General features: G+C 39.8%; 2 protein-coding genes across 3 annotated transcripts; one reads left to right on the top strand and one right to left on the bottom strand.

Moving 5' to 3' along the window:
• Window positions 867-6,341, bottom strand: LOC107639361 (U-box domain-containing protein 13). Of its 2 annotated transcripts, XM_021121196.1 has the most exons (6): window positions 6,326-6,341; window positions 5,903-6,251; window positions 4,584-4,700; window positions 3,782-4,231; window positions 2,609-2,888; window positions 867-1,959 (listed from the first exon to the last, which is right to left on the bottom strand). In XM_021121196.1, exons 2-6 carry the CDS (start codon window positions 6,179-6,181, stop codon window positions 1,178-1,180), a joined length of 1,908 nt encoding a protein of 635 aa, XP_020976855.1. In that variant the 5' UTR covers window positions 6,182-6,251; window positions 6,326-6,341; the 3' UTR covers window positions 867-1,177. The 2 variants fall into 2 exon arrangements, with proteins under 2 accessions (XP_020976855.1, XP_016198318.1); XM_016342832.2 differs by lacking the exon at window positions 6,326-6,341 and having other exon boundaries at window positions 5,903-6,319.
• LOC107636551 lies at window positions 7,983-8,448 on the top strand. The gene is made up of 2 exons (XM_016340050.1): window positions 7,983-8,179; window positions 8,277-8,448. The coding sequence occupies exons 1-2, from the start codon at window positions 7,983-7,985 to the stop codon at window positions 8,446-8,448; spliced, it is 369 nt and encodes a 122-aa protein (XP_016195536.1).

Genomic DNA, 11,926 nt, shown 5'->3' with positions numbered 1-11,926 from the left:
AAGTTATGCAAAATTTAAAATTCTTCCTCTTCTTCCTCCTCATATGTTGCTTCTTCTTATTTAATTTTTTCATAATTCTTTTTGGAAGAAAAAATTAAACAAAGAAAAAAGAACGACGAAGAGGAAAATTAAACAAAGAAGAAAAAACGACGAGAGAAAGAGGAGGAGGAGGAACAGCGTGATTTCATACACGCATTATGTAAGTGAGTTTTGTTGAGTTAGGATTAATTTGTGTTGACTTGTTTGCCAAAAAGAGACGTGTATGTGTAGTAGGACTGTTAATGAAAAATTGATACTAGTTCGTTCATAGCAAAATCTGCCGATAATATCAATAACAAAATCTAATCTACAATTAAAAATCATTATAGCAATACTAATAATTAACATTCAAGTTATTAATTGAATGATTATATATAATGTCAAAACCATTATGTCATTAAACTGAAATTAGCATAGGTAACTTTATCAAGTATCAAAGTCGAAAACATCAACTAACAAGATTTGACAAAATACTAACAGACGTACAGTATACTATTCAAAGAAAATATAAAATATAAAACTTATATGCATGCAACTGTTTTAATGTAAACGACAAGATTAATCATTTAGTCATCGAACCCAAGTCGTGGTAATATTTTGGCAGAAGATCCAACGGAGAAAGCACTCAGTAGCTGACAACCCTCTCCAAAAACAAAATATATATTAAAAAAAAAAAAAAGGAAAAGAAAAGAAAGAGGGAAAAAAAGAGGGGGGACAAACTATAATAGTGACTTCATTGGATACAGAATTTGTGAGTAACACGTACCACCGGAAAAGCACAAATCATAGAATCATGTTCAACAGCGGAACACTAGACAAAGCAACTGTTAAATAAATAGAATTAAATTAAAATTAATGGGAAAAAAATTGTTAAGAAATTTCATCGCAAAAACATGAATGCCTGCACTTCAACCGAGTCAAATTACATCACGTCTGACTTTCCAGCATGAATAACTGAATGCCACAAAATAATTGGCCAAGTAAAATAGAGATTTCCTTTCACTCAAAAAATGAAAAGGAAACAATGATGATCCTATACGGTTAATCACTACCTAAAATCTATGCCAGCTGCTGCATATTAAAAATGGCATCAGCTATGCCTAAACTTAATCTAGCCGACGGTTTTCCTATAGCATATCTACAACGATCTCAGAATGCCGATCAGCTCAAGAAGCTGTGCGGCTTTGCGCTTGCCCCTGTCCGAACCATTTTCTGCAAGGTCCAAGAGAGGATTGATCACCCCAAGTGAACAGGCACTTGATACATTCATTGGATCTCCGATACAGAGGTGAACAAGCACGGAAGTTGCATTCTCTTTGTTCTTAGGAGATCCATTAGTGACTATATCCACCAAAGTTGGCATAGCATTCATGGATCCAACTACTGCCTTTCCCTCCGGGTGGCTAACTAGTAAAGCCATAAGTGCCAATGCCACATCCCTCATCTCCTCACCAGGTTCAGTTACCATTTCTGTCAACTTAGGCATGATACCAGCCCTAATTGCACGTCCTTTATTCCCTTGATATAAGCACAGATTGAATAAGGCTGTTGCAGCGTCCATCTTCCCTCTTTGACTTCCCTCACAGAAAAGAGTGACTAGTGCTTTAATTGCTCCAGATGCTCCAATTAACACTTTGTTCTCATTCAGTGTAGAGAGGCTGAAAAGGGTAGCTGCAGCATTTTCCCGTGCTTCCATAACACCATTTTTCAGCACGTGAACAATTCCTAGAACAGCTTCAGAAGCCATGATGTGCTCTTTGTTATTCCCACAAATAGATAGGTTCAGAAGAGCAGTAACTGCATGCTCTTGAGTGCGCTTGTCAAGTGCATAGAGGAGATCAACAAGAAGGGGTATAGCACCAGCCTCAGCAATCAATATTCGATTTTGGCTGCTTCGCTTGGCGAGAAGACGGAGCTCCTCTGCAGCATGGTTACATGGTAAATAGTTATTTACAAGACACCATTAGGAAGCAAGTATAAGGTTTTTTAGGAGATCCCACAAAAGCATAGTTCTCAACTCAGAGATAAAGATGTAAAAAGGAACACCCCCTTATTCACAAAACTGAAAAACATCAACAACATCTTGGGTTATCCTTGCTAGAGAAACTTGTAAGCTTTTAATGCCAAGAACCTCATTACTGTAGTTCATACTAGGAGTTATCAGCTATCCAATTGCAAAATACCAATTTCCAAGTTCTTCACATAACCCAAAAGTTGAAAAGCTTACCCCTGGAAACACATTCTGTTGCTGCATCCTGCCTTTAACTACCCACAATAACCCTACAATATTCCTATTTCCACCGTTGCCTAATTCTAATCTCCCAGACATTCAACTGTACTACATTAAATGAAAGAATATGGTCGCATCCACAAATAGTTGCAGGGATTGAGAAAACAAAAGTGAAGATCATATGAAGGTAAACTATTAAAATATTAGAAACAAGAACACTAGCATACTTTCAGGCTCAAAATTGAGCCAGTAGTTTCGCTTTCAACCTGTGTGTATGTGTGGTGTGTTCACTAGGTAGAGGGAGAGAGAGGAAGTGCAGAAGTACATTGTAACACTCACCTGCTGTGCATCGCTGATTTTCAATGTCACTGGAAGTAAGTCTGCTCAATAGAGTATCAATATCTATAAATTCAGAAGAGCCATCTGATGTTGCCTTGCAGAGTCGTAACTTCCCTGTTCTTTTAGGTGGCTCCACTCCATTTGCTTCACACCAATTCGATATCAGGATATATAAAACATGGTTGGGTATAAGGACAGAGCTTGAAAGAATCTGCTGAGTCTTAGGACATGTTCCATGGCCTGCTTCAAGCCATTTCTTTATGCACGCTCGCTCGTATGTCTGCAGAAAGAGATAGGATAAAAAGAGAAGGATTATAAAGAGTCTAAAAATGGATGAATATTGACTAGTTTATTACCACCATACTCAAGTATTGAAATCCTACTTTTGGATTATACATTGCTATTAAAAGACAAAAGAACTCAGTAAAAAAAAAAGTTTCCAATTTCATATCTACCCAGATATCAAGCTGTTATAACAACTTGATTTTTAACAGGTTATCTCATAATGTGCTTGATAGATTTCTGAAAATGAGAAGAGCATTGATGGTTGCAGTATTTTAGAAAGGAAGAAACAGATAATTATTTATTAACTCATATAGCAATAAATAAAGCTAACCAACTAAATTATTCAAGAATAATTTGTAAGCACTTTTTCAACAACTATTTCAATATATACATGAATAATAAAAAGAGAAGACACTCAAATATAGTCAAATAATTTTCTTGTTTCACATTTCAGTTATTTCATTCACAGCTTCCAGAGGATATTAAGCCTTGTCAATGATCAAGGAAGCTGATCTTCACATCAATTTATTTTCTATTTTCTTCCATAAGCTACAGAGTATCATTCTCATTTAATTTATGTTCAGAATACTTACATTGAACATGCAAGGGACTCGGGTTATTGCTTAAAATAGAAGGAAACAGAACAGATAAGTGCTCTTAAACTAACATTTAAGGAATTCTCATACAATAAATTACAAACAGAGAAACAATTCTGATGGTCTCAATAAAGGAGTTAACAAGCACGATTGATTTCTGTATTTTTGTGCCATGAAACTAAAAGGTATTAGTATGTCATACAAGACAATAAGCTTTTAGCATACCTAAAATAATTCTCTTCTAAAAACAAAGAATTATATGACAGGAAAATACGGCATTTTCATGTCTCACCTGCCCCGTAGAAATGATTACAGGATCTTTCATTAGCTCCAGAGATATTGGGCAGCGAAACTCATCTGGTATAACCAGTGATTGAGAACATAATTTTGTGTATGACTCATCAGCTTGAGTAGAGGAATCATCACTTGATAGCATAATAACATCTGCAGATTCTGTCAGTATGAAATCTTCAATTTTTTTCAAGACTGTAGACATATCCTGTGTGCTTTTCTCAAAATGACCACCCATGTCTACAACCATCTTATCGAGTGCAATCAACTCTTGTTTGATGTCACCCACATTCGTAAAGTGCAGCTTTTCGCAGATTATATGCAGTTTATCTTGTTCAGGAATCACATCATAGCTCTGGTTGCAAATGGACAACAGATTATCATAAAGCTGAAGACCAGGTGGATCAAAAAGTTCCCTGGCTCTTCCAAACTGTGCCGTCACGAGTGCAACCTGATGAACAATGAAAAATCAAGGAACCTATTAAAAATAAAAAACAAAGGCACCAAATTAGACCATACTTTCTTACATTCATTGAAACGGTAACACTTCTTAACATAGGCACCAAAGTAGACCATACTTTCCTACATTCATTGAAACAGTAACACTTCATAGGATAATAAGAACAAAAGGGTAACTTATTTCGCAATATTTAGAATGTATTCAATATCCTTCAAAACATTAAAGCACATTACAAGGGATGTCTATGATCAGTTATAAATAACAGAAACAGAATAAATAATGGTCTGCAAGCATTATATGAAACTCCCATTCTAACGTGCAGTTCTGTTCAGCATATATTTACCTGCTCCTTGACTTCTTCAGATATATCAAGTTTGTCACAGGATATCTTGCCTATAGCTTCTTCAAAATTAAAAGCGAGATCATTAAATTTGCATTTAATTTGCTCCCTCTCCAGTATCTACAATTGCAAAAGGAAAAATGCATTTGAGAAGAATGTTTCAGATAAGCAAGTGGAGTTCTGTAGATATAGTAAAATTGTACAAGTCATCAGCAATTATTTTACCAAATTTATCCCACAAACAAAACAGTTAAGTTCAAATAAGAGAAACAATGTTGAGCGTATTACTATTATATGCTAAACAAGTAAAAGGTGGTAACCTGTATAACTCTAGAAGGAGAGGGGGGAGTGAAGATTGGATATAATGCATTTTAAGCAAAAAATTTTAAACAAAACTCATGGAGCAAAGTGCACTAAGATAAACACTTCAAGAAGCAATAGACACCAATGTTTTTTAATAACAATTAGTGAAGATTATTAGGTTAATTTTGTAAAATTTATTGTTTTAGTACAGAAACTGTTAAATGCTAACAGCCTAACACGTAGACCTAGAACAGCTTCAAAAGTTAATTGCATAATCAAACAAGACAACATGTTTCTTTTATGTGCTCATTAGAGTTAGAAAGTCCCAAATGATCTAGCAAGCACTTAGAAAGCATTTCATCATTATCTGGATAAAGCTTATGACTTATAACAAAATCTTTGATTAAGTGTGTTGAATTCCACTTCCCCAAAAACAATAAACGCATATCTGGCCCCTTAAAAATAAAATTGTAATTAAAATACCCAAAATCTAAGCAGTAAAATGAGTAATTGGTACATTTTATCAAACATCGTTCATATTTAGAAGATCATGAGTGCATTTCTTTCTTTCAAGGAGTAAATTTTCAACACCACAATCTTTTGAGGGTCAAATTAGTGGTTTACTCCGTTAACTTACTTTCCCTTCAATATGAAACTCTCACATACCTAAGGGAAAAATAAAACGCAACAATGATTATCAAATCATAATGTTCCTAAATAAGGACAAAATCTACAATGCAGAAAAATAAAATGCAACATTAGTTATCAAATTAACAATTGATTCGTTTTTCCCTTTCTTGTTCACATATTCATGCTTGTTGTCTTATTAGACCTATTTGTGATATTATTTCACTCATCAATAAAATTTGATCTATACAAAAACGAAATCAAGAACAAAAACAAAACAATTGATTCGTTTTTTATTAAGAAAATAAATAAAAAAATCATCCAAATAAGTCAAGAAACGAATGAAGAAACGGCATCGATTCTGGAATCAGAAAACGAAACAATGCACGAACCATGAAAACCTGGCTTGCTCGGCAACAAAATTGGAGGAGTTCCTTGGCTGAGGCAAGAGCTTCCTTAAGAGAGAGGAGCGCCGAAACGGCGTCGTTTGAGATGGCGTCTGTAACGTCGAGAAGTTCCTGAAAGAGAGGAGCGAGAAACCTAATCCTACGGCTGAGGTCGAAGCACTGTCTCTTGATGACGTGCTTGAAGCCGTCGATCTCTGAGATTTCGGTGGCGGCTAAGATGAGGTGGTTGAGTACCGAAGAAACCTCGCATTCTTCTTCCTCCATGAAGAAACGAGGATAATGCGTTAACGAAGAGAGCGAGCGAGCGAGAGAGAGAGAGAGAGAGGTATTTGCAGTGTCTCGTTCTTAGGTCCCACCAAAATCTCGAATCAGGTGTTGGAGGCTTAGAGCTTGGAATAGTCATGGAATGTGAAAGAGTTCTTTCCTTTTTTTTAAAGGGATATTTATGGGAATTTATAGGGCTAAAATAAGATTTTTTTTTTTACGGTGTAAATAAAATAAGAGTACATGTATCTTGTTTATATTATAAACGAGATAAAGCACGAAACGAGATACTTGTATATTTTGTTTACACGGTAAACAAGATCCGCGAATATTTATGACGTTTACAATGTAAAAGAGATACGTAACGATAAATTTTTAACAACGGTAAAATGATGTGCAACCCTTTGTATCCTCCGCAACATTTCACTTCTTTTTCTCTACCTTTTTTCTTCTGAAAAATAAACCAAAATGTCTAGTAGTAAATATTTGGTTGTAAGTGTATATCCCAATTGTCATATGAGAAATAATGATACTGGGGTGATTTTTGAGTGAGAAACCCATTTTGTTGCGTACCTGGCGAGTAAGTTCTTTGTCGGAGCTAAAGAGTCTCATATTGACTAGCGTTGGTGGTAGCGGGAGAAAAGAAATCAGAAGAGTGGGTATAGGTTGTTAGCACCGATGGATAACGGAGTTTTTCGGTTTCGTCTGTTTTGGCTCCATGGCGACGAGCATGTGCGCCTAATGTTTGACATCTGTGGGAGAATTATGGCGAAACAAATGATGGAGTGCGCTTTCTGCGAAGGTTGGTGATGTCGGTGGCGGTGGATCTGGCCAGTCGGACCTTGTGCAAGATGACCTACCTCTCACACCCAAACCAATGCGTGCTACTAGTCCAATGGAAGACATGGACGTTGACGGTGAAGACTCCGACGAGGAGTATGTTGCGGATAGCAACGAGAGCGGTTCTTCTGAAGATGATGATAAGGAGGAATTTGTACCAGAAACCCAGATCAAGGCATTACGTTGGTATCTTCTATCTGTCCCGCACCCAATTCTAACCTTGTCATCTATACCCAGTCGCTATCATACATTGGATCTCGACGCGATGCAAGAGAAAAATTCATTTTTTAGCACGGGTGAAAGCTTTTACAACTTAGACAATGGTGTGGAGTTTCGGATTGGCCATAGATTCAAAAGCAGAGATATAGTAATGCAGGATGTGAAGAATTACAACATTCCCAAAAGTGCTGAGTACCGAGTCGTAGAGTCGGATCGAATAAAGTACCATGTTCATTGCCGACAATCTGAAGCAGGCTACCCTTGGCGTCTCTGTGTTGCTCTCAGATAGAATCTCGGATATTCGTAAGTTCAAGTTTAACTGTGTTATATATTCTCATTTATCATTGTTATGCTTGTTGTACATGTCAACCACGATTGTTCTATTTCTTTAGGGAGGTGCATAGGGTTGGAGGAGCGCACACTAGTTTAGCACCACCATGTCTCAAGACCACCGACAATTGGACAGTAGTCTAATATGTCATGTCATCCTCTCGTTGATATAATTCTCGCTATCCGTGAGTATCTCTATCCTAAAAGGTGCTATTATCACGTCAAACCCTCGTAAAGAAAGGTCTAGATGATGAAGCAAAAGGCAATTATCTAGATATACGGTGATTGGGAGGAGTCATACAATAAAGAATCGAGGTTACTGAAAGCACTGCTAAGTTGCTGTCCTGGAACGATATGTGAAATCTAGGCTATACCGTAATATGATAGGCACTTTATGGTGCGTGAGTACAGTATGTTTGATAAGATATTTTGGGCTTTCCCTTCCTGTGTGGAGGCTTTCAAGCATTGCAAGCCGTTCATTTCTGTCGATGGCACGTATCTGTATGACAAATATGCTGGTGAGTTGCTTATTGTAGTGGCACAAGATGGAAACAGCAATATCCTTCTTGTAGCCTTTGCAATTGTTGATTCTGAGACCACGGAGTCCTGGTCTTTCTTCCTTACCAATATGAGACGACACGTGACCCTAGGCCTATTGATTATTTCTGACAGATCCTAGGCGATCAAAGCTGAATGCTGCTTACAGTTCAAGCAAGGCTAGGTACAAGTGGTACATGAATGCATTGACGGGTTTGTCGCGGGAGATGGCAGAGTTGGCTAGTAGGTTCAACAAAAAGATCTGGTTACAACACTGCGACCAGTCGCCAGTTCAAACAGATGACAACGAACCTCTCCGAGTGCATGAATGTTATGCTTAAGGGTACACGCTATTTACCAATTTCAGCCATCGTGCGATGCACCTACGAGAGGCTATAGCAGTTGTTCGTCAGGATGGGATGGGAGGCACATGCCCAACTAGTGGCGGATAATCAATTTTTCCAACGGCTAATAAATGGTATTGAGAAGAACAGAGAGGAAATCTCCAACATGCGCATCACTCACTGCAACAGACAGGCTTCAGTGTTCCTGGTTGAGGAATTAGAGCCTTTCGAGGGTTGGTCCCAAGGTTTGTTCCGTGTTCGCTTGACGGCAGGCATGTGTGATTGTGGCCTTTTCTAGTCACTACATTTTCCATGTCGTCATGCACTAGCATCCTGTGCCACCGCGAGTGTCAAATGGGGTCCATTTGTCCATTTAGTATACATGCAGCAAGCTGTGTTCAAAGTATATGAGGCAGAGTTTCTCCCGATACCAAATGAGAAGCTTTGGCCGGAGTGGTACGAGACACAGCTTCGTCCTAATCCTGTCATGCGCAAGAAGTCTACTAGTCGAACATTTCCACCAAGTTTGGTAATGAGATAGATGAGGGCGAGTGCCAAGAGAAAAGGTGTGGTCTCTGCAGGCAACCGGTCATATCCGAAATGGGTGTCCAAACCAGTCAACGCACGAGGTATAGTTTACAGTCGCTACGTTGTTTATGTTTGTTGAGGTTGTTGTTTCTGTAGTTCATATTATTGTGTGGTTTACTATATTGTTTACTTTGTTATATTTTAATAAGGAAATTTTGTACTCAAATTTTATGTGATTTAAGTTATCCATGTTTACGGCATTCATGTTGTATAGGAATTCTAAAGTTTAAACTTCAACACATAGCAACGTTCACATAAAACATCCAAAAAAGAGCTCAATAATTTAAACCCAAACTAAATACAATAGTTTTTAAAATACATCAATAGTAGTGTATAGAATTACAACGTACAACAGTAAAAACGATATTATCAGTGGTAATCACTTGGGTAATGCAGCCGATGTCCGGTGCCACATGACAGAGGCTGTCTCTGTCGCTAAGGTATGTTAGGACGTGAATCCTGAGGAGGCTATGGGTGATGAGAGGGATTCTATGCCTGATAAGGTAGCTGTGAGAGCATGGGACAACATAACTCTCGGAGTAGGTCACCAGCTGATATTAAGGCTAGTAAGGTGGCTTCACCGATAGTGCATGCATCAGCTGGGGTGCCGTCTTCAAGAGGCCGTAGTTTACTAAAGACAGTGTCACATACTGAGCACTGGGTCCGACATGTGTGCCACATGACGTGCTAGAACCCAGTGAAATATATGGAACCCAAACAATGGTGGATATAGGGGCAGACGAATGCTGCTATACCTGTTCCATGGTCTACTCTGTACTAGTGCATAACTGCTCCATGATGTGCTGCATGGTAGGTTGGTCGGTGGTATGAATGTCGAATGCCTCCTCGAAATCTATCTCGTCGACCATCGATGCCTCCTGACGACTGCTGGATACCCCAAGGTCATGCCAACCAGGGGGCCAACATCCCAATCGTCCTGAAATGCCTGTGATCCTGACCCTGAAGGTGGATGTGGTGGTGAAGAGGAGGAAGGGGTAGTGGTGGAGGCAGTGAGTCACCCTGGTCGTCTGGGATATCATCGTGCTCCTCTTGCCGGTGATACTCAGTCTCATCCTCAGACTCGACATCCAAGCGCTCCCTGCGAGGCCTAACCCTATCCCTCCGGGGTGCTGTAGCTCCTCCGCACTTTCTGACATGCCGCTCTCTCCAGGTAGGCCTCCAAGTGTCTGACCGAACCTCCCTGGCCCACCAACGATGGTCAGGGATGTCCCGGGGAAGGTGGAGGACGTCCCTCTATTAACTGATAGTAGGCTGCGCGTCTCCCGAAAAGTCCAACAGTCTGGGGTCATCAAGCACATTCTTTCCTAACAAGTGTCTAACACGGCAAGCCTGTCGATACCAATACCAATATTCCTGCGTCGGCCAATAGTCTGTGCACAGCTGAATGGATATCCGATGTCCCTCCTCAAACTGAACCCTCCACCAATCGTACCACTCATGAAGCTTGCTAGGCCATCAAAAGTCCTCACCCTGTCTAATGGTAGTCAAGAACTTGTCAACATTGACTAGGTCCCCTGGCATTAGCTGCTCGCCATTAAACTAGCGCTTCACCCGGTTGACATGGTAAAATTCAACTATGTTGAAGCAGACGAGGGGAACAATGGACATCCATGTCTCCCACTTTGCCTCTTTCTTCAGCCATAGCGGCCAGATGTCCTGTAGTGCAGGACTATCGTAGGGCATCCACAGGAACTACAATGGACGTTATGAAATAATCATCAATGACAGGACCTAAGAAAGCTTGAGTAATATATGCAACTGTGACCAAATAGAAGGGTAACTCGCCTACCTCGTCCCACAGTAACTAATCCAATGTCCGACGCCATCGCAGAACTCTCTAATCATGCTGATCCCTGCTCTGCTATGTCATACCCATCAATATGTGGACATTTGCAACAATAACCACGATTCAATAAATTGCACATCATATTGAATAACCGAGGAATAATAAAACCGTAGTGAACAGTTACCTTACAGCCATGAGGTATATGTAAATCTGTCGATCAGGTAAACACCATTGAGGGAATCTCTGGTATATCCAAGATACTAGCAGAGGAGTGCGCTCTGCGATGTCTGTGGTGGAGTGGTGTGCTACAGAGCATAGAAAATGGTATGTCTATGCTAGCACCGTTGATCCCCAAGACAGAGAACGGCACCTCTAAAAGTCATCTAGTAATGGAAACCACCGGAGATAGACCTGATTATTTAGCTTATCAGTCATCAGGTAACCTCCAATCATCAATAGTATGTAGGACGTCGCGTGCTGTCGGAGGGCGGCTGGATCATCCGTATTGGACATCTATCAGAGTCGCTTCCGAAGCCATGGCAGCTTGAGGGAGAAAGACTCCTTCCTCTACGCACCTTGCTACTGGACTGCAGGAGGCCTGACACCGAGTAGCCGCTCCACCAACTCCCAAGCCTCGGTCGCATACCATGTGTGGAAGTCACGGAAGCACCCACTGACTGGGTCTCCATTAGCGTGTAGCCCAAGGTGGTATGCAACATCTTGGAGAGTGATGGTGCACTCACCCTATGGATGGTGGAAAGTGTGAGTCTCAGGGTACTAGCGCTCTACAAATGTTGTGATCAAGAAGTTGTCAAATACGAAATTCCTGAGTGGCACCGCGTCGCCAAAGCCAGCATCCCTCAGGTAGGGGACAATAGCATCCAGTGGTAGGAGTGTGTGAGTCATGCTCCTGAGAAGAAGTAGGCAAAGCCTCTGGTAAACAATAAAAAATCCGAATCAGAAATGTGTAAACCTTTCAAGCTATAAAAATTTCAGAATAAAAAATTCTCCCATTAAACATTCACATAACAAATTAATTTGAATTATAAGTAAACTATTCTAACAAATAACGACAACGTT

This window comes from Arachis ipaensis, chromosome B04 (assembly GCF_000816755.2).
Source record: "Arachis ipaensis cultivar K30076 chromosome B04, Araip1.1, whole genome shotgun sequence".
NCBI classification, from domain to species: domain Eukaryota; kingdom Viridiplantae; phylum Streptophyta; class Magnoliopsida; order Fabales; family Fabaceae; genus Arachis; species Arachis ipaensis.
Note: the sequence above shows the minus strand (reverse complement) of the source record. Positions and strands in the feature narration are given on the sequence as shown.

Coding starts and splice junctions, on each gene's coding strand:
- LOC107639361 (XM_021121196.1), bottom strand. CDS start 6,181: ATGGAGGAAGAAGAATGCGAGGTTTCTTCGGTACTCAACCACCTCATC. Junction 4,701..5,902: donor GAGCAAGCCAGGTTTTCATG/GTTCGTGCATTG, acceptor TTGCAATTGTAG/ATACTGGAGAGGGAGCAAAT. Junction 1,960..2,608: donor AAATCAGCGATGCACAGCAG/GTGAGTGTTACA, acceptor ACCATGCTGCAG/AGGAGCTCCGTCTTCTCGCC.
- LOC107636551 (XM_016340050.1), top strand. CDS start 7,983: ATGTTTGATAAGATATTTTGGGCTTTCCCTTCCTGTGTGGAGGCTTTC. Junction 8,180..8,276: donor TCTGAGACCACGGAGTCCTG/GTCTTTCTTCCT, acceptor TGCTGCTTACAG/TTCAAGCAAGGCTAGGTACA.